Source organism: Anguilla rostrata, chromosome 19, assembly GCF_018555375.3.
Source record: "Anguilla rostrata isolate EN2019 chromosome 19, ASM1855537v3, whole genome shotgun sequence".
Classification (NCBI taxonomy): Eukaryota; Metazoa; Chordata; class Actinopteri; order Anguilliformes; family Anguillidae; genus Anguilla; species Anguilla rostrata.
Genome location: NC_057951.1, coordinates 12,516,324 through 12,538,048, shown reverse-complemented (window position 1 = coordinate 12,538,048; position 21,725 = coordinate 12,516,324). Strand labels below are relative to the sequence as shown.

General features: G+C 51.0%; 1 protein-coding gene across 10 annotated transcripts in view; it reads right to left on the bottom strand.

Annotated features, from left to right (window-relative positions):
* dennd5b (DENN/MADD domain containing 5B) overlaps positions 1 to 21,725 on the bottom strand; it is a 56,608-nt gene that overhangs the window by 2,956 nt on the left and 31,927 nt on the right. For 2 of the 10 annotated variants that reach the window (XM_064319108.1, XM_064319111.1), the window contains 19 exons: positions 18,343 to 18,530; positions 15,643 to 16,161; positions 13,857 to 14,088; positions 12,154 to 12,304; positions 11,668 to 11,761; positions 10,581 to 10,691; positions 9,881 to 10,012; positions 8,732 to 8,884; positions 8,388 to 8,466; positions 8,148 to 8,229; positions 7,656 to 7,784; positions 7,176 to 7,297; positions 5,454 to 5,599; positions 4,996 to 5,040; positions 4,176 to 4,294; positions 3,709 to 3,893; positions 2,534 to 2,616; positions 1,816 to 1,942; positions 203 to 377 (listed from right to left, as the gene is read on the bottom strand). In XM_064319108.1, coding sequence (XP_064175178.1) covers positions 203 to 377; positions 1,816 to 1,942; positions 2,534 to 2,616; positions 3,709 to 3,893; positions 4,176 to 4,294; positions 4,996 to 5,040; positions 5,454 to 5,599; positions 7,176 to 7,297; positions 7,656 to 7,784; positions 8,148 to 8,229; positions 8,388 to 8,466; positions 8,732 to 8,884; positions 9,881 to 10,012; positions 10,581 to 10,691; positions 11,668 to 11,761; positions 12,154 to 12,304; positions 13,857 to 14,088; positions 15,643 to 16,161; positions 18,343 to 18,530 — 2,872 coding nt within the window. The remainder of the gene's footprint in view (positions 1 to 202; positions 378 to 1,815; positions 1,943 to 2,533; positions 2,617 to 3,708; positions 3,894 to 4,175; positions 4,295 to 4,995; positions 5,041 to 5,453; positions 5,600 to 7,175; positions 7,298 to 7,655; positions 7,785 to 8,147; positions 8,230 to 8,387; positions 8,467 to 8,731; positions 8,885 to 9,880; positions 10,013 to 10,580; positions 10,692 to 11,667; positions 11,762 to 12,153; positions 12,305 to 13,856; positions 14,089 to 15,642; positions 16,162 to 18,342; positions 18,531 to 21,725) is intronic. The other 8 variants (XM_064319114.1, XM_064319116.1, XM_064319115.1 and 5 more) reach the window with 6 other exon arrangements.

The following is a 21,725-nucleotide window of genomic DNA, read 5'->3' as shown; positions in this document are numbered from 1 at the left end:
ATGCAGGTGTAGAGATATGCAGGTATATGTGTATGCAGGTGTAGTGGTATACAGATGTAGGTGTATGCATGTGTAGGGGTATGAAGGTGCAGGTATATGCAGGTGTAGGGGATGAAGGTGTATGTGTATGCAGGTGTAGGGGTATGAAGGTGCAGGGGTATGCATGTGTAGGGATATGAAGGTGTATATGCAGGCGGCTCACCTGGCCCCCAGGCACACCAGCAGCTGGAACTTGCCGTCCTTGCCGATGTTGCGTGGCGTGCTGTTGATGGCGCTCACGTAGTGGCAGAAGGTCTCGCAGGTCTGACCCAGCGGCTCCGGCGCCTCCTGCAGGTCACCTATCTGATCGGCCGTGTCCAGGTACGCCACGGCCTTCTCTGTGGAGAGAGCGAGGGGAGCGGAGAGCCGGCTGTCAGAGAGGGAGTGTCAGCGAGGGAGTGTGTAGCCGGGGTGGGGCAGGGCGGGACGGGGGGGGCAGGACGGGGGTCCTGGCTATTGTACTCCTGATGCCCTGCTTTAACCCTTCAAGGTCTAAGATCAGAAACATGTGATTAGAATGTTCTTAACAGAACAGGCTTAACAGAACATTCTAATGCTGATGTCACAATCACACTGACAATCACACTGGAAACTGAAAGCAGTGGAGTTCTAGAACGCTGACTTAGAATCTAGAAAAAAAAAACATTCCAAAAAAACCCTGCTCTTCAAAGGGCTGATTCTATGCTAAGACAACATCAGATAGGTGTGCAATCTAAACCAAATGCAACAAAAGAAAACTGAGATGGCTGCACCCAGTCTATATTACTTAAATTCGCTTGGATACACGATGGTGGAACGAGTTTCTTTCCCCCCGAAAGCTTGATTACTGTAGGCTGTAGCTGTTGCAGCTAGAGGGAGCTAGTTGACAAAAAATAACAAAGGCACCCATGGCTCATTTATTTTCAGTAACACAGAAAGTACATAAAAAGGTATTTTTAACCTGAATAAAACCACACATTTGAAACATGTTAGAAAAGGTGTCATTTCAAAAGCAACCCTTCTCACCTGCCACAGTAAGCAAATACAGCAGGAGCAAGCAAGAACTGAATCACTATTTTTGGAGCCCACAGGTCTATATCTAGCACCATCTCTGTCCAAGGTTCTGAAACCCAAGCCCCCCTACTCTACCGAATCTCCCCTAACTCTGTCCGTGGTACTGAATCACCCCCAGCTGTGTCTATGGCAGTGAATCACCCCCAGCTGTGTCCATGGCAGTGAATCACCCCCAGCTGTGTCCATGGCAGTGAATCACCCCCAGCTGTGTCCATGGCAGTGAATCACCCCCAGCTGTGTCCATGGCAGTGAATCACCCCCAGCTGTGTCTATGGCAGTGAATCACCCCCAGCTGTGTCTATGGCAGTGAATCACCCCCAGCTGTGTCTATGGCAGTGAATCACCCCCAGCTGTGTCTATGGCAGTGAATCACCCCCAGCTGTGTCCATGGCAGTGAATCACCCCCAGCTGTGTCATGGCAGTGAATCACCCAGCTGTGCATGGCAGTGAATCACCCCCAGCTGTGTCTATGGCAGTGAATCACCCCCAGCTGTGTCTATGGCAGTGAATCACCCCCAGCTGTGTCCATGGCAGTGAATCACCCCCAGCTGTGTCCATGGCAGTGAATCACCCCCAGCTGTGTCTATGGCAGTGAATCACCCCCAGCTGTGTCTATGGCAGTGAATCACCCCCAGCTGTGTCTATGGCAGTGAATCACCCCCAGCTGTGTCAGCAGCACAGAGTCAGCCCCCACAGTGTCACGTGTGCATAACTGATCCTCACCCACAAAGTCCCACACGAAGACGTTCTTCTGGAAGAGGCGTGCGGACTTGAAGCCGTGGTGGAAGAACTGCTCCAGCGCGCAGACCAGCCCGTTCTCCCCACACAGCAGGATGGTCAGGCTCCCTCTCTGCAGTGAGGGGGAGGGGGGGGGGGGGGGACAGGCGCCAGAATGAGCACACCAATCAGCAGGTGTAATAAACGTTTCCACTGTTCTGGCAGCAACCAGGACAGATTTATCTCAGAATGACCTCATCGCCTCCTTAGGTACACTGGCACAAACGTTGCGCATAAAGAGATGGTGAGGAAGCAGCAAGACCCATTTAAAAGATAATCTAGTTTAATGTGACACATTAGATTACCCTCAGAGGGCTCCTTATTACTCTGTGCCTACAGTACAGCACCAGAGGGACACCAGTCTATCTGCCCCTGGGGGTTTATTAGTGCAGTTTATTAGTAAACTGTCGCTTCATCCGGTGAAAGATGATCTTGTGTAAATGGAGCTTGCAAATGGGAGTCAAGTACAGACACAAAAGCACTCGCTAAGATCTGCTGGAAACAATCAGACAGCAGGACAGCGATCTCACAAGCCGCAATGCCCCCCTTTCCCACATGCTCGAGCGGTATTTATATTCAGAGAATGCGTGGGTAAGCTTTAATTGCACCAGTTAAAGATAACACTGTGAACTCTCCCACAGCAGTGGGAGTGGGGGGGACCCACCTCTTTCTCCGGCTTGTGGAAGTGTTTCACAATGTTGTTCACCGCTTCCCCGATGGCCTCCTGGATCTGCACGCCATTGGGCTCTGCACAGGAGGCAAACAGCTTTTGTAAAAAGCTCAAACATCCCAAAAAAAAATTTCTTTTATTTTTTAAATACAGTGAGAACTGCACTTTTAAAAGAAAGGATAGAAAACTGAAGGGATGAGCTGAGTGTGTTCTCCAGCTTGACTGGGCTTGACAGAGAAGAACTTAATCTCTAGGCACTCCTGGGCACCCTGTCACATGACCAGCTGCATGTAAGGTTACCATGGTGTGGTAAAGTCTGACACTGGGACAAAGCCTTTGAGAGAGTAAACTGTTCATCTTTGTGTGTGTGTGTGTGTGTGTGTGTGTGTCTGTGTGTGTTTGAGTGTGGGTGTGCGTGCGCTTGTGTAGTGTATGTGTGTGTGTCTGTGTGTGTTTGAGTGTGGGTGTGTGCGCGTGTGCAGTGTGTGTGTGTGTGTGTGTCTGCAGCTCAGAGACTGTGCTTGCTTCCTCCACAGTTTGGCCATGTGCAGCCTCTCATAGCAGTGCTCATTAACCAATATTCACTGTGGCTGTTCATGCTCACATTGGCAGTGAATACCTGTGATTAGGGTGGTGGTGAGTGCATGTGCTTTGAGTGGTTGAGAGTAGCCATGATTACAATGCCAGTGAATCACATTGGTTAGAGTGGTATTGAGTATTACGACATCAAATAGCTGAGTTTGTCCTTATTTTAGTGTGGATACTAATTCAGATTGAAATAAAATTCAGATAAAATCCATTCCGTTCAAAGCATACTTATGCCTCTGTAACATATCTATCAACAGAAAACGACACATTGCTGGTCACCTTGAGATACTGCTTGGGGCGGTCGTTTATTTGATTGTTCATACTATTTGTATTAATAGGCTATTCTTGTACATTAATATCTTGTTATTCTGTAAGTCAATAACGTTAAGAAGAAAGGGGAAAAAAAAACATCCCGGTTTATGCAGGGTCTATCACATTTTATTGCTTGTCGCTCAATGACTTGGCATTTGACCCGATTGGTTGTTTCCATGCGACCGACATGGCGGGAGGCTCCGCCCATCCCAGGCTCATGCTGTGATTGGTGCAGCAGTGATTCGGGGGGGGTGCGGTGTGGTACTCACTGCCGCCGCGGCTCAGGGAGGTGACGCTGATGCGCCGGGTCTGGGATGGGGAGCGCTGCAGGGGCGGAGTCCGGCACGGTTTGCCCCCCTCCTCCTCGCCGCTCGGCACCACCAGCTCACCAATCAGGACCCGCTCCAGACTGCCGTCGTCCACGCCCTTCCCCAGCCAGCGGCCGCACGGGAACCTGGGAAAAAAAGAGTCAACGGTGAACGCTGGCTATGAGGGGAAGTGTGACGAGCAGTGCATTCTGGTTACAAAGGGATTGCGATGAACAGGGCATGCTGGGTATGAGGATACTGAAAGAAGTGATGTATGTTGGTCTCCAGGGATTGAGAGGAGCAGTGCATGCTGGGTATGAGGATGCTGAGAGGAGCAGTGTTTGCTGGGTATGAGTACACGGAGAGGAGCAGTGCATGCTGGGTACGAGCAGGAGACTGAGAGAAGGACAGAGACAGGGGGCTCTCACCTGTAGGTGTGTCCTGTGATCTCGTTGCGCACCATCACACAGTCCACCAACCACTTGGCCAGCAGCCCCGAGTTGTCATGACCCAGCTGAACAGTGGTGAGCTTTCCCAGATTCTGACACTGAGAAAACAAGCAGGAACAGCGTGAAATGAGCAGTGTGTGTGTGTGTGTGTGTGTGTGTGTCTGTGTGTCTGTGTGTGTGTGTGCATGTCTGTGTGTGTCTGTGTGTGTGTGTGTGTGCGTGTCTGTGTGTGTGTGTTTGAGTGTGCGTTACACTTAATGTATCTTCTGCAATTTTAGATTATTTTCAAATGGCTATCTACATAAGGTCCAATATAATCTAAAAACAAATCTCAGAGTTGGCAGGTACAAATATGTAATTTCTGAAAAAGGCAGTTATGCTTAAATGCCCATTTTCCCCTTTGAAAAATGTGAGTGTGATTGTGAATGTTGGTGCAATGTTGGTCGTACCCACCACACAAATAAGAAAAAAACACCTTTATCCCCTAATGACAACAGTGTAGAAAGGAGATACTGAGCTACCACACGACATTCTCACACACGTTTCTGTAACGTTGCGGCAGTGTTGCCACAGCATTGCAGCGACATTTTCAGAACTGTACAAAGGAACAAAGGAGGAGGGGACGTGACATTCCAAAACCAAAACATGCCAGACGGGGTAGCTAGGATCCTGGAGCTGGAAGCCTACGGTGGAACAACTACTGCATTTAGAGCGTGAAGAGAAGCTCGGGATCGAGAGGACAGAGAGGCGTAGAGAGGTCACAGCACTTAGACCAGGTGAACACAGAGGTCGAGCTAACCTTGAACACTGTGGAGATGTGGGTGTGATGAGGTCTAAAGGCAGACTGGGAGAAACAGACAGTGTTAGAACATGATGATGAGGAACAGCATGGAGGGGGGGGCGTGGCACCTTGGGGAAGGGGCTGGGAGGGAGGGGCCTGATGACACACATGTAGGGGAGAGTGAGCTCAGTACAGACAACATAGAGCCACACTGCTCCCCACCAGTGGCTTTTTTAAGATGGCAGCAGGAACCCTCCACCCCAACGGACTCCACAGCAACCCTGGATGATGATTATGGCGACGGCACACAGTTAAACACACAGACACACTGACGCGCGCAGCGAAGGAAGCAAGACGCGGCGAAGCAGCAGAGATGGTGTATTGCAAGAGAGGCACAGTCGTATGAAGATGCACCACTGAGCGCACCCACCACACACAGCCCCTGTGGACAAACGCAGCGTCGCGCGCACACTCACGTCGAAGGTCATCTCCAGCACGTTCTTGGGGATCTGCATGACGCCCGAGTCGCCCAGCTCCCCCGAGACGCACACCCAGGGGTTGGAGGTCGTCATGGCGTTGCTCAGCTTCTTGATGGGGATGATGACGGCCCGGTACGGGATCACTGCGGGGTCAAACAGCGCGACAGATCGATTGGTCAGCGTGACGCACAGCTACACGCTTACACACACGACTACACGCTCACACACACAACTACACGCTCACATACACAGCTACACGCTTACACACACAACTACACGCTTACACACACAAATCCAGGCACTGGGAGAACAACACGTCTACAAGGACACAAAAGGAATCCACAATGTGATGAAGACCAAGCGTGGGTGGAAACGTGGAGCCTGTCTTTTTTGGTTTGGGCTGGGTAATAAATCATTCATCCAGCAGGCCGCATATGCAGCGCGTGACCTCAGTTTCCTTTTCCCCAATATACACGTGTCATTCATATTTGATGCTTAGGACGGGGTGAAACAGTACAGGCCCAAAAGGGAGGGTGCTGTAACCAACCCTCACCCTCATAACTATCCCTTCTGAGTCGTCCCCCCCCCCCCCAAATTTGATTTAACCACCGCCCCACTACCTCACTTAACCGCCAAGGCCACCGGTAGACAGGACCTTGGACGTAATTTTGGGGAGGTGCGCCAGCTTTCTGGGGACCCTTCAGTGTGACAGCAGGGCTAAATAATTCAGCCAGCCTCAGGACCTTTGATAAAGCGAACGCAGGCCCATGTTTTATTAATGCCAAGCCTTCACACAGCCATCGATTGGCAACACTGCCCTACACATTTTAATTAACCCCCGAAGATCGAAGTGTTAAATCAGCAAACACTTAGCACCGTTTCAGCATCCAAACACGGAATATTTTACAATATTTTACAAAATACTAAGGAAGATTTTCTGTTGTCTGTTCTGTTCTCTTTTTCTAATCTAATCTAATCTAATTTTCTAATCTAAAACCCACCGTTGCAAAATAAAGTACTGCCCAGCTGTGACAAATACCCATGACACAATGCATAATAAATTCAGACTACGGTTTCATACATCAAGGACACTGCAAGAATGCTACAGTGTCTTTTCAAGTCTCTTCTTAAACAGTCATCCCACTGAGGTACAGTATCATCTCAACTAATTTAAACAATGACTACAAAGGAAGGTGTGGACTGACTTCAAACCCAAATGCGTGCCACCACTTCATCACTGTTCTATTCATCATTCGAGATGGACAATTCACCAAATTAAAATGAGTAAAAATAATAATGAAAACAGATAAATATCTTTATACCTAAAATGAAGCTGTGTTTATCAGGTATTGGGTACTCTTTTTGCAGAAGTATGGTATTTAGAGAGTGTGGCTATAGCATGCTATATGTGATTTTAAGGTACAGGTATAGTTGTGGTTAAGGAGTGGTTGTGGTTGTGGTGTTGTGGTTAAGGAGCGGTTGTGGTTGTGGTGTTGTGGTTGAGGAGTGGTTTTGGTTAAGGAGTGGTTGTGATTGAGGTTGAGGAGCGGTTGTGGTTGTGATGTTGTGGTTGAGGAGCGTTTGTGATTGAGGTTGAGGAGCGGTTGTGGTTGTGATGTTGTGGTTGAGGAGCGTTTGTGATTGAGGTTGAGGAGCGGTTGTGGTTGTGGTGTTGTGGTTGAGGAGCTGCAGTGGTCTATGGGCTGCATGCACACTCACTGATGGTGGTGAAGACGCTGGTGAAGCAGAAGTAATCCACGGCGTTGAGGGAGAGGAGGTGGTAGAGGAACTGCTCCTTCTCCTCCTCGCAGCGCAGGAAAGCATAGCGCTTATACAGCTTTCTGCAGGAGGAAGCACAGGCTTGGGTTACACATGCACACACAGGCACGCACGCACACACACACACACACCCGCACACACACACACACACACACACACACACACACCACACACCCGCACACACACACACACCCGCACACACACACACACCCGCACACACACACACTCTGCTTCCGATCCTCAAGGACAATTCACTGAATAGCTTTAAGGACTGTCCTGTTGTAAGAGACTATTTGTGTGTGTGTGTGTGTGTGTGCATGTGGTTGTGTGTGTGTGTGTGTGTGTGTGAGAGAATGCCGTGTGGTTGTTTGCATGTGTGTGGTTGTGTATGTGTGTGTGTGTGTGGATGTTCTCCCTTACTTGGTTAAGGCCTGGCGGCTCAGCAGCTGTTTGAGGTGTTGGGAGAGCAGCTTCTTCTCCAGAGACAGGCGGATCCAGGCCCGAGCTCGTCCCACATCTGTTTTAATCTCACTCATATTCTGAATGTGCCTGCGAGGGGGGGGGGAGGGAGAGGGAGAGGGAGAGGGAGAGACTGTTGGTCACACACATTCTATCATTGTCCTCTTTTACTGCTGAGAGAGAGAATTTATGTTGCATTTCTTGTTCTAGACCTTGTGCACTTGAGTGGAGAAGCACATAATATATAAAGGCATTATATTATTATTATATTATCAAGAGCTCGACCGCCCTCTTTCTTCATGTCCAGTACTTATTCTTCCACAGTATGAGGGGAACAATGTTCAATGGACCAGTGAACCCTGGCACTCACACAACACACCTAGGTCTGCCCGTCAGTATTATTCAGATCACTGTCTATGACACACACACGAGCAGGAAGGGGGGGCCACAGACCTCATGTCCTGTATGACGGACACCCTCAGCTGGGGCAGTCCCAGGCCCGAGTCCGATTTCCGGCGCTCTGTCCCGTTGGAAACTGCAGGAGGGCAGAGCCGAATCACAGACACACACACTGAGTCTCAGCTTAAAACACACAAGTGTGCCATTCACAGATGGAAACAGCGTCGACACGTGAGGGGCTTTATCCTGGGCACTGAGTTTAAAAGCTGAATGATGTGTGGAAGACTGGCTCACCTGGTGACTCAGCCTGCTGCTCCAGCTTCTCCTCTCTCACCTGGTAGTGCAGCAGGTGGGACCACAGGGCAGATTTCCCCTACACAGAGCAAACAACAAACGAGTCACTCACACGCACATGCAGACACACATGCAGACACACACACATGTACACATGCATTTGGGGACGGACACACACACACAAACCCAAACACACACACACACACAAACAAACACAAACACAAAGACACACACAAACACAGGCACCAATGCTTCCTATACCAAACCCCGCACACACTACTCTTAACACTGGAATGAATATGTGATTGAATGAGTGACTGACTGAGAGAAAATGGCGGACGTACCTGTTTGACCTGCAGGCCGTGGCTCCAGATCCTCTCCAGCAGGTCGCAGAGGCTGGCGATGAGCGTGTTCTCCTCCAGCCCCGTGATGTTGGCCTCCCCGTGGCCCAGCTCCACCGCCTCCCGCCCCATCTTCTCCACCAGCATGCGCTTCGTCTGGAGCGAGAGGGCACAGCACCACCCGTCAGCTCCCACTGGCCTGGCCTGGCCCAACCCCACCGTCTCCAACAGGAGCAAACATCTCCAAAAACCTCCCACAGGCCAGGCCAGGCCAGTCCACCAGGCCATGTCAGGCTCAATAACGCTCGCCAATCTCTGAGTTCCCTCTCAATTCCGGCTGACATTTTCTGTGACTTCTACAGGACTGACCAGTCTCCAATAGGTCTGACTAACCTCCCATAGGACTGATAAATCGCCTACAGGGAAATACTAATCTCCTATAGGACTGGCCAATCTCCTATACTGTAGGTCTGCCCAATCTTCCATCGGGCTAACTCATTTCCCATAGCACTGGTTAATCTCCTATAGGGCTAACTCATATCCTATGGGACTGGCTAATCTCCTATAGGGCTAACTCATATCCTATGGGACTGGCTAATCTCCTATAGGGCTAACTCATATCCTATGGGACTGGCTAATCTCCTATAGGGCTAACTCATATCCTATGGGACTGGCTAATCTCCTACAGGGCTACCTCATATCCTATGGGACTGGCTAATCTCCTATAGGGCTAACTCATATCCTATGGGACTGGCTAATCTCCTATAGGGCTACCTCATATCCTATGGGACTGGCTAATCTCCTACAGGGCTACCTCATATCCTATGGGACTGGCTAATCTCCTATAGGGCTAACTCATATCCTATGGGACTGGCTGATCTCCTATAGGGCTACCTCATATCCTATGGGACTGGCTGATCTCCTATAGGGCTAACTCATATCCTATGGGACTGGCTAATCTCCTATAGGGCAAACTCATATCCTATGGGACTGGCTAATCTCCTATAGGGCTAACTCATATCCTATGGGACTGGCTAATCTCCTATAGGGCTAACTCATATCCTATGGGACTGGCTAATCTCCTATAGGGCTACCTCATATCCTATGGGACTGGCTGATCTTTTCGCAGGGGGGTAAAGTGAGCCTCCTCACCTTCAAGCGACACTCCTTCAGCAGGCCCTCCACGAACTTCCAGTTGGTCTGAGCGATGACGGCGGGGGACAGGTCCGACAGTTTGGGCTGCCGGAGGTTCTTCCCCAGGCTCCTCGCCTCCTGCATGTACTTCTATTGGACGAGCCCGAGGAGACGAACGACCGTTAGCCCCGCCTCCCTCCTCTGAGGTCACATCCTGTCCCGCGTACTATGACAACCCTCCCCATTACCCCAGTTTGCTTTAATCTGTATTAAATTTCCAAAAAAAATCCAAGCTAGAGCAGCAGCACTATATTAAGCTCAGTGTCACGTGGCTCTACAGTACACTGTGTGTTTACAGCATTCACAATGTGCTCTCTAACACAGTCATTACATGCACCAATTCCATGCTGCACCTATGCATCAGGGTAAATATGATAGGCATTCTTCACACAGGAAGCAGTTGTGGAGGAGGGGTGACAAACAAAAAAACAAACAAAAGAAAAATAGTCTGGTTTTCATTTTTTTTCAGGTTCACTGTGTTGGTTTCTAACCCTGATGCAGGAACTGTGGATGTGGGGTTGTGGAGGTTGGGTGTAATTTGGGTGGTGGAGTTTGGGAGGTTGGGAGTAATTTGAGCAGTTGGGTTTGGGGAGGTTGTGTGTAATTTGGGTGTTGGGGGGACTGGAGCCTGTTACACACTAGGACCTCCTTCACATACCAGGCAGCAGGCAGAGAAGGACTTTTTGGGTGGTTTTATGGGTGGGGGTGACGCTTTGTCCCACTCCCAGAAAGCCATGGAGTTCTGCAGGACCAGACACCCCTCTACCTGCTGAGGGGTGCCGACCGACCGACCCACAGGAAGTAAAAACAGAACAGGAAGAAAAGAAAAGAACAAGCAACATGCAGATGAATGAAAAAAAGACATTCAAACAAGAGAAAAGGAAGATAAAGACAACACAGAGAAAGACGGACATCGCAGAAATCACAGACAGGACGTGCCATTCTGAGCCGGTCATGAAAATGGGACTGATTGGCTGAGCTCTTGGATTTTCGGTGGCCCTAAGCAAGAATGAACTGGGCAGGGGGGGTGGTTGGCTGATGGCGGACGAGTAACCGCCAACTTGGGGGAGGAGACTTACTTTTGCAGACAATTAAAATGTCTTTTCCAAGAAGAATTTATTTATTTTTTAACCTGAATTGTGTGTCCCATGGATGGTCGTGGCCCTAAACAACCACACAGAGCGTTCAGGCCAGTAGCCGGCTCTGCTGAAAATGAGCTTTGTCTCCAACGGCATAGAACACAAATTCAGGTGACAGTTATTCCTCCCGCAGGGCTCATTTCACAGAGACACTGTGTGTTCAGTCTCTGAGGAACGACTGTTCAGTAACAGCACGGCACCTCGTTCAGCGGCTGCACATTAACGCCAGCCACACAAACACACGGAGCGATGGCGAACATACTGCGTGCAGTGCGGGGGAACGTGCCGGAAGCAGAGACACCCACAGCCACGGGATGAGGGCGAATAAAGCACAGCAAGGAAGAAAAGAAGCAGGGAGGCTGAGTCCAGGACTGCAGTGTAGAGTTGCAGCTGAGAGGCGGGGCTTGCAGGTTCCAATCCAGGGTGGGGCACTGGCGTACCTTTGAATTTGGTACTTAACCTGAATTGCTTCAGAAGCACATCCAGTGGTGTGAATGGATTGCAGGTAAAAGGGTGAGCAGTGGTTCTGGATAAGGTGTGTGAGTGTGTGCCTGTGTCAGGGGGGAGTGGCTTAAAGGTGAGGTTTGAAAGAGTGATCGACCGCACCTCTTTCAGGTCGTTGTCCAGGCCCAGGTGTTCAGAGTGCTGTCTGTGACGGTCCTTCCTGCGTTGGGAGGAGGCGGTGCGACTCGACCACCTGCTGAGGTACAGCACACCCAAAACCGTGTCACATGACACACGCGCCAACATATGGACACGTACATACTCACTCAACACACATCTGGACAAAGATCTCTCCATGCAGCCAAAAAACACCAGAAACAACAGCTTTCAACAGGGCTTAGATAATGGGGCTTTCAAGCAGAGCTTATCTGCAGGCATATGGCAGAGTCCTGAAATGGGAGTGCAAAAAGAGCTGCTCCAGCCTAAGCAGAAATGCTAAATATTTGGCAAACTACCATACAACGGTCTCCCTGCTCAACCCCACCGAGGAAGGCAGGCTTCCTATTGGTGGCGCTGGGAGGGAGGAGTCTAAACCGCATCTGAATTAGTCATTGGTGGGTATTGTTGAACCACAGCCATGATACTCACTTGTTATTGGTCGGGCCGGTGGCCAGCACGTCTGCCTGCAGCTTGGGGAAGAAGCCCTGCTCGTACTTGCCCTGGCCAATCTTCATGTCCAGCAGGTGGGGGTGGATGGCCGTGTGGTCGATCTTCATCAGCCTCTGCTCGATGGCTTGGGCTGGGGGGGGGGAGGAGACAAATTAAGGAGGAGGAGGGGGAAATGTGATTGGTCCAATAGGGTGCATGGTCAGCACTGAGAGGTGCACATTTCTCCCCTAAAACTCAGGGAACAGAGCGTACCAATGACCCCCTCTTTCTACTTTAAACTGGGCCATTAACAGGCTGTTATATGCTGCCATGGCAACATGCCCCTTCTCCACAGAGTACATGGGCAGACATCAAAGCCCATGTTTCTGTAGTTCATTAATGCATTCAAGGACACGGTGTGCCGTGCTCCTCTCTCCAGTGTGCTATGACACACACACACACACACACACACACACACACACACACACATGCACCAGGCCCAGACAGATTGGCCCAGGCTAGACCAGACAGAACCAGACTGGCCCAGACAGGACCATCAGAGGTTTCATCTTGCAGAGTTGCTGACAGCTCCCAAAGAGGCAATTTGGCAGTTTTGGCTGAAATTACTTTTTCTTTTTTTTCTGACCCACACAAACTCGTTTTGTTTTCGGACTTTTTTTCTGCAGGACAGCAGAGTTCATCGTCCTCCCTGGGATATATTAGCAGACACAAACTGGTCTCTCGCCCCAGGCCGTTCTGCACAGATGAATGTGATGCAGGCAACACAGAGAGGCCTGAGAGGGAGGGAAACATTCACTATCTGGCTGCAGACAGCTCAGCCCTCCAGCTGATCAGTATGCTGGCTGCAACTGCAGAAGATGCTTCCACAAATTTTTCACCACTTTTACATATTTTTTTTTTTTTTTTTTTTACAAAATATTATATTACGTTTTTGTTTTCAGAACTGGGCTACTAATGGCCTGTTCTGAAGCCCCAGTGTGCCTGAAAAAGAATACTGCGCCAGTCCCCTGCTTTCCCCCCCCCAGCCCCCACCCATGACAACCCCCACCCAACATGGGCCCCGGTCCCAGCCACCCCAAACACCTCCCCGGCCCCAGCCCCCCCAACACCGGGCCCCCAGCCCACCCCAAACACGGGCCCTGGCCCCAGCACACCCAAACACTCCCCCGGCCCCAGCCCCCACCGCCCCAGCCACACCCCACACTGGCCCCGGCCCAGCCCCACCCACCCCCCAGCCCCAGCCCACCCCAAACACCGGGCCCCAGCCCACCCAAACACTGGGCCCCGGTCCCCAGCCCACCCAAACACTCCCAGCCCAGCCCACCCCAAACACGGGCCCAGCCCAGCCCAAACACTGGGCCCCCGGTCCCCAGCCCACCCCAAACACCTCCCCCCGGCCCCAGCCCACCCCAAACACCGGGCCCCCAGCCCACCCCAAACACTGGGCCCCCGGCCCCCAGCCCACCCCAAACACCTCCCCCGGCCCCAGCCCCCGGCCCCCGGCCCCAGCACACCCCAAACACGGCCCCGGCCCCCAGCCCCAGCCCACCCCAAACACTGGGCCCCCGGCCCCAGCCCACCCAAACACCCCCCCCGGCCCCCGGCCCCGGCCCCCAGCCCCCAGCCCTCCCAAACACCTCCCCCCGCCCCGGCCCCGCCCCCGGGCCCCAGCCCCAGCCCACCTGACTCCTTGAGCACGGAGCACCTCTGGTAGCTGGAGGAGCGCAGGCTGGGGGCGCGCGCGCTGTAGAGCCGGGCCTTCTCCACGCGCCCGTCGAACACGCGCAGCGCCGCCTCCTTCTCCTCCCACTGCGACATGATCTTCTGGTCGATGAAGGTGGCGAACATCTGCGTCTCGATGAAGTGCGACAGGAAGGGCAGGTAGGGCTCCGGCTGGTCCGACAGGAAGGAGGCCTGGTGCACGCGCGCAGCCGAGAGAACAGGACGTTAGAGACCGACGTTTCTTTTTCGAGGATAATTCAAATTTTTTAAAACTTTATTGAGGGAACTTTGCCATTGGATTAACCACAAGAACAAGGCAGGAATGTTGGGCATCTGGGGGGGGGAGAAAAAACAACTGGTGTGCTTATTGTGAAAGAGACATCCTGCACCTAGCCTTCACTTTCGAAAGCTGAATACGTCAGGCTTTTGTCCAACAACAACAAAAGGTGTTATTTACTAACCGGTGCTGAGCCTCCTCTGAATGGCCACATGAATCATGGAGACTGGCCATTCACTGCTAAGCAATGAACACACTTGTAAGATGAGCTCTGAGTAAACGCCAGCACAATGTGCTCTTTACCCAATCAGTACCTGAGTATGTGAACACAAGCACAGCAGGTGAATGCACAGCATGCCTGCCTTGTTCATGTGGTTAATCAGATGGAAAAGTCTGCTCAAAAAAGTTTCAAAATTTTTTTATTGTATTATCTCTCTCAGCTTGTGAAGCTGTTGCCCTATCTGATCTGGAAGATGGCCTGTCATGCCTTCCAATGAAGGCATTCAAACCCACAAACCCACACTGAGGCCTAAAATACAGACCTACTCCACACACAGAAAATACACACACCCACAGTGCACACCAAAACACACACAAACTCACAGTGAACACTGAATGTTCAGTCGACACTGTGATATCTGACAAACGTACAACTTGACGTGCTTTTGAAAGGTCACTATTTCTCCCTTTCCAACTGAAGTAGTCTTCAGAGAAACATTCCAAACACAACCTTCACCGTAAGATAAGGGCAACATTTTCGTTTTTTACTGCAATTTATCAGAAAGGACCAAGCTTTCTCAAAAAGCCGCTTGACATGCTCCTCTTGCCTTGGAAACAAATCAATGGGGGAAAATAAATGGAAATTGTTTGGGAGATCAATCACAGACCTCTTGACTTTCATGAAGAAGTCAAACCTCTCCTCACGGGGACTGCATACATAAATAAAGTTGTTTTTTTTCTAAACCCCAGTAGAGAAATACTTTAGAATGAGTGAATTCTAACCTTCAAGTGAGGGCTTGACTATGATTTCTGACTGCCGTCCTTTGTCTGGACGCAGTGCTCGTCTATCCGGTACACAGTGGTGAACAATGCAGGCGCATCCATCACCGAACAAAGGCGAGTGAGTGAGTGTCTGACGGAAAGGCCCAGTTTGTGGGAGCAGAGGGTGATGAATGTCCCATCAGCTACAGTGCCCCCCCCCCTCACCAAGAGGCTCTTTAAAGAGCCACAAAGCCTCACTGAACAGGGGTATCTTTCAGCCGGGGGGGGTTATGATGGTAATAATACGGGACACAGCGGAGGCTATGAGGAGGACTCCTGGGGTCCACTCCTGAGACCAGAGTGGGATTTACACACGCAGGACCCAGTATCCAAATATACCTCATGTAGAAGCGCATGTCTTTATCTATACAGTTAATTCAAAAACAGCAGTGTGTGATGTGTGCGTGTGTGTGTGTGTGTACCCTCACCTTGTCGAAGTTGTGCATCTGCTCCCGGTTGGTGAGCCAGGCCTCCAGGTCGGGGGCGCTCTGGATGACGAAGGCCTCGTAGTCGGCGAACATGGTGGTGAAGCGGCCGGCGAACACCTCCCTCAGCTGCACGTTCAGCTTGGCGTTCCACAGCTCCTCCTCCTCCTCGGGGGACCGCCCCCCCGGCCCCCCCGGCCCCCCCTGGCCCAGCGCCTCCACGCCCTCCACCGCCACGCCCGTCCGCCGGGCCAGCGCCTGCAGCCTCTCCAGCACCGCCAGCGCCTCGCCGCCCAGGTTCCCGTTCCGCCCGTCGTCCACCAGCTCGCGCAGCGCCACGCCCTTCAGGCGGGCGGGGCCGGCGGGCGGGGCGGCGGGCGCGGCGGCGTCCTCCGGGGAGACGCCGAAACGCAGGAGCACCTCCGTCAGCTCCTGGACGAACTGGGCCTTGTTGGGGAACTGAGGGAAGTCCTCCGGGAGCTCCACGCAGTGGTTGTCGATGTCCACGAAGCACAGGTTGGCCTGGGGAGGAAGGAATAACAGCACGCTGAGGCCAGACCGTAAACAGCTGGGGATAACCAGCGGGCTGATGCCACGGCAACCCAAACCTGCCAGAGCGGCCTCACCGACGCACCCGCATCAGGATTAAGAGCTTTCAACAGCGCACCTGCGCTCAGATTTACAGCACTGCGGCGTACGCAACGAGCAGCTGATCTAAAGCACCCAGACAGACACATCAATCTCCCGCCCGGGCCTTTAAAAGCGTGATTTAATGCCTTTCTTCCAGGAGTAAAACGAGTCAGACCTGAATATGTGAAAGGGCCTTGTGACGGGCTCAGAGCCGTTTCCCGGGACTTTAAATGCGAGCCGACTGACTGATATAACAAGCAATCAGTCTCACCATGCGAGGTGGCTGTCTCAACAGACGCCATGGATCATCGGTACTTGGTCTACCCCAGATGAATCACAGTTACCGCTGTGTTCTGTCTCTTTCTCTCTTTCCGTCTCTTTCTCTCTTACCCTCTCCTCTCCTCTCATCGCCCCTGTGGAAATCTTACATTTTATGTGCAATACATCACTACTTCTGTGATCTTAAATTCTATCGGCTGTAAAATAATGAATATTCCAATGTGAAACTGAAAGGAACAACCCTTCAAGGACAAGAACCAGAGGTAAGTCCCAGAAGACCCAACTGACGATAGTTTTCGGTTTCATCCCACCTCTTAAAGCAAACGCACCGCTCCGTGACTGGCTCAAAGGCCTGCCACTCAAACTGACAGCCCGTAGTTGACTGTCACTCAGGGGCTGGCGGGTTGTGTGTCATGTTTTCAGAGCCAGAGTCCAGAGTCTGACAGCTGCACACTTATATCACAGACCGGCTGAAATATTTAACAAAGCCTGGCACATTTATGACACACACTCACGCATTTATATCACAGACTGGCTAAAAAAAAATTAACAAATCCTGGCACATTTACGACACAGATTCATGCTTTTATAACATGGACTGACTAAATATTTAACAAATCCTAGTACATTTATGACACAGACTGGCACATGCATTATGCTGACTGGCTAAAATATTTAATAAACAACAGCACAATAATTGCACTGGCTAGCACATTTGGGAAAGAAAGGCCAAAATATTAACTTGAGAGTAATCATTATTAATACATAGCAGGGCAATTCTGATATTAGACTGCCAGTTACTTGTTGTGTGAAAATATGGTTTATATTGTATGAAATATTATTCTATTTGGAGTGTAATACTCTTTCTTTTGTGAATGCACATTTACACCATGCATTCTCTTAATACTGTGTTACTGAAGAATAATGGAGCATCAAAACACTCTTTCCTTTTAAGAGCCATTTTAACCAAATCTTTACTGTGCTGCTTCTCCCCCTCCCCCCCCCAAAAAAAAAAATATGAAGAAAAACCTCATCAAACCTCTTTATCTATGACTGATGAATGGTCCTCACTTTCATTAATGCTGACAGTGTTAAATTCTCACCCGGTTCCTGACAGCATGTATATGGGCGATGGTCACAATATATGCTTTTGCTTCTTTTTTAAGGTTTGCCCTAGTTTGCAAAGATAAAAGTGAATCTCCCTCACCCCCCCCCCGCTTCCCTGCCACCCGCTCCCCGCTTAGAAAGCACAGTATATAAATTCCTCAGGCTAGGTGACCCAAATTTGTCTGACTGGGAAAATAAAGAAGGAATGTGCACATCATACACACAATTACAAACACACACACGTGCGCGCACACGCGCACACACACACACGCACGCACGCACACAATGGGGAAAGGGGTGAGCTGTGTCTGAGTTGGCTTGCACACTCCCACTGAGATGGGACAATGCAAGCAGCCTTGAGTAACAATAACCTCTACAGCTGAGAGGCCAACAATGCGTCTCTTACCGGCCCCTTCCCCATGCCCAGCTCAGCCTCTACACATACCCAGCATGCCCCATTTTCCATCTGCTGCTCCACTGACACGCTCTGCTAATAAACACAACTCATCACGCGTCTCTAGGGCGACCAGAATACAGGCTGTGCTCACACAAGAACAATAGGGGGCGCTGTTTTTCCCCACTGACTAGACTTGTGAGAGTGAAAGAGTGCATTACGAGTGAGAGAGTAGTGTTGTGAGGAGAGTGTAATGAGGGGCCGCTGGCAGAAGGGGGCGCTGTGCGCCGTACCTCCTGGGGCAGCTCCAGTTTGGAGCGGTCAGTTCCCTCTTTGGACTGGAGGCCCATCAGGTAGGGCACAGGGGCGTCCAGGAAGTGGCGCAGGGAGGCGGGCAGGATGGGCACGTACACGTGCTGCCACTGGAAGGGGAACAGCAGGGTGGTGATGCCCTCGGCAACCGTCATCAACCGCTGGTAGTCTGGGGAGAGAGAGAGAGAGAGAGAGACCTTCAACTGACAACTGGCTCTTTTGTTAACGCTTCCATAACAGACAGCCCCAAGGCCTTCCTTGCTCCATGCTCGACAAGATCCCCCCCTCTCTGCTCCAGACTAGGGACCACTCCTCCCCCCCCGCTGTTCCAGACTTATTGAGGAAAATAACGCAACTTTCTACCTCCATCCCTACCTATTAGCATGTAATCAGGCCCTGGAAAATGCGTTTTAATGGCGGGCCTTGCCTGATGCTATATGGACTACCCCTGGCTATTAGCGCTACGCTAGGAGAGCGACTCCGGTTGTTTTTCATGCGTGCGCTGCTTTAGCTCAAAGCCCTCATTACCATGGATCTCAACAAAGATTTATAGACTCAGCCTCTCCGGAACAAAGACTGGAGGAGGGGGGGCTGGGGGCAGCAGGCTTACTCATGCAGCCCACAGAACTTTATGAGAGATTAATGACTTGTTTCTGGGGAGTGCATTTTTAGCCTGGGGGAGGGGGTCACGTGGCTGTAACATATTCAAAGACATTAGACTGTATGTAGGGTGGTGTGTTCACCTCAGGAGCACCCCCCCCCCCCCTAACTGCAAAGCCTCTTCCCAGAGTTTTCTGGAGGACTGCAGCCATGCGATAATGGAAGAGCACTGACCAGGATACGGTCTCTCCCTGCCACGCAAACGCTCTGCTTCATATCGTTAGCTTCCTGTGCCGTACCTACAGAGAGGTCCATCAGCACTCAGGGTCTCAGAACAGCGGAGCGGGGAGCAGGACGATTTGCTTAACCAAAAGACAGCAGCATTAATCAGTGCACTTGGCACTAAACACTAAAGGAGGGAGTCTTGCTGTGCTAGCAAGCTGAGAGAGAGAGAGAGAGAGAGAGAGAGAATAAATAAAGCTTCGCTCATGCTGCAGAATGCATTAATGTCTTTTGGTTTTTTGCCCAAAAAAGTTGCCTCTTTGGCTGGTTTGAATAAGATGACTATCAGTGCCCCTAGGCTGGTTATTTTTGGTTTACACGCACAGTGCACACTTTCTGGTAGAGCACGCTGCACACGATTCGCCATGGCGATATTGCAATCACAGCACGTCCACTGGAGGCGCCGTGGAGCACGCTTAATTACGACAACACCACGGACACCGTGGGTAACAGCGGATTCACCATCAACATGCCTCATGCTGAACAACCAGCCACGTGAATCTCAGCAATCCTAAAAGAATCCAGAAGCTTCTATGGTAAATCTTAGATGCACGCCAAAAAAAAAAAAAAAAAAGACGTTTTCTTCAAGTTCAGCTGAAGTCCATGACGCAAATAAAGAGGGGAGTAAACCGTTTCCCATTTCTATAAAAAACCCAGAGCCCAAGACAGGGATAATCTCTACTGGGTACAAAGCCGGCAACATGAATTCACTGAGGCGTACAGGACTTCATTAATGGATTAGTTCTGACGATAATTCCCCTACTTGAAAAAAGCAATTAAAATGCATTGATCCTTCAGCGGGATTTTACTTTTTCTTTCTCCCCCCAAAGACCACAAGTCACACTGCAGTCACCACAGAAGAGCAAGAGGAAAACGACAGGCAAATATCCCAATCTTATCTCTAAACCCATCCATAACGAACTGCGGCACTTCATGACAAACACATTTGATACGCCATTCAGTCGTAGACCGTAAACCTTTGAAAATCCCTGCAATGAATGCCGGTGCCCAGTCCATATGCAGCACGTTTGAAAGCTCTGAATCTCGGGTGGAGAACTGCTTGTGTCCTGATATGAGAACTCAAGCAGAGCAGCAGCAGCCTGTAATTTGCAATTTTGGCAAAACACAAATGACGGCACTTTGAGGCACAAACTTTTGTTTTTTTTTAATACTAATTTTATCCTCCCCGTTTTTATTTTTTGCCTGCCAGTCACACCTTATCGCTACATTACTGCAGCACCCTTCGCTCTATCACCTGCGCTGCGCAGCCAGTGCAGCAGACACACCGTATGCGCAGCCGGCGCAGGCACACTGCAGGTTGCCATAGGCAACTCTCCAGGCCATTCTACCATCTCTCTTCTCAAGTGCATAGGCATCTCTGCCTCCTCCCTCTACTCCCTCTCCTCCTCCTGTTTGAGAGCATAGGGTCCACGGTGCTGCCATCTGCCTCCCCAGCAGGAGCGCCAGGGAGGGGGGGGGGGGGGCACAGGGGACACACAAGGGTGAAGATGAGAAGAGAAAGAGGGAGGGAAAGGCAAAACAAGTCCTGACAGCTCAAACAGACCCGGCTAAAAAAAGAAAGAGCGCCTTAATCCCTCTGTCTCTGCTAACCAGGCTACACAATCGATCACAGAGTAGACAGGCCCACGTCTTCCTGCCGAGCTCGATTAGCTCCAGTACATGGGCCGGATTTGCAACAAGGAATGGAGTCCATTAATAATAATAAGGGGAGGGACAGACAGGAGAATACCGGAGTTCGTCATTCATCGATATTGGGTTTGTCAGTCTGTATATCCAAGGCATCGAGCTCGGTTACCAAGCGCATACATTACAGCTAGTGCAGATCTATTCTGTGTCACATTATGCATTTTTAATGAGCTGAATGATGTTAGCTAACGGCCAGAGAAAGGCTCAGAGGAAGAGCAGAGGAACAGCATCCCCCATCCCCAACACAGGGGGGAGAGGACCTGAACGAGGGGGGGTTTCACAGAGCCCAATTTTGAAGCGATGAGGAAGGGCACACACGCCCATTTCCCTCGGTGCTGCCGTGAGCCTGCAGTCTGCTTCCTCTCTGCACTTCCTGCTCCACTTCCTGCTCTCTCTGCGTCGCGTTCTGACTCCATTCTGGGCCCGGGCCCTGTGCAGCCCCAGGGACCCTGAGCACATTTCCCCCCCCGGCACCGGGCTGGGAGCCACAGCCACAAACAACATTAAAAATGAGAGAAGCACAGCGACCTCGCAAAGATGTTGCCCCCTGAAGTCCAAATAACCAAACAGCAGGTGTCCAGATTTCACCTCTCAGCCCTACCTGCCCCCAGCTCTACCCCCCCCCCTCAGCCGTAACCCCCCTTCCCCCAGCTCTACCCCCCCACCGGCTTGATCGAGCAGCTGCGAGATCACTGAGGAATTTGATTGTGGTCTGAGCGATGGAAGTGGGGATGAACACAGGCAGCCTGCGTTTGATTAATGGGCTGGAGCAGAG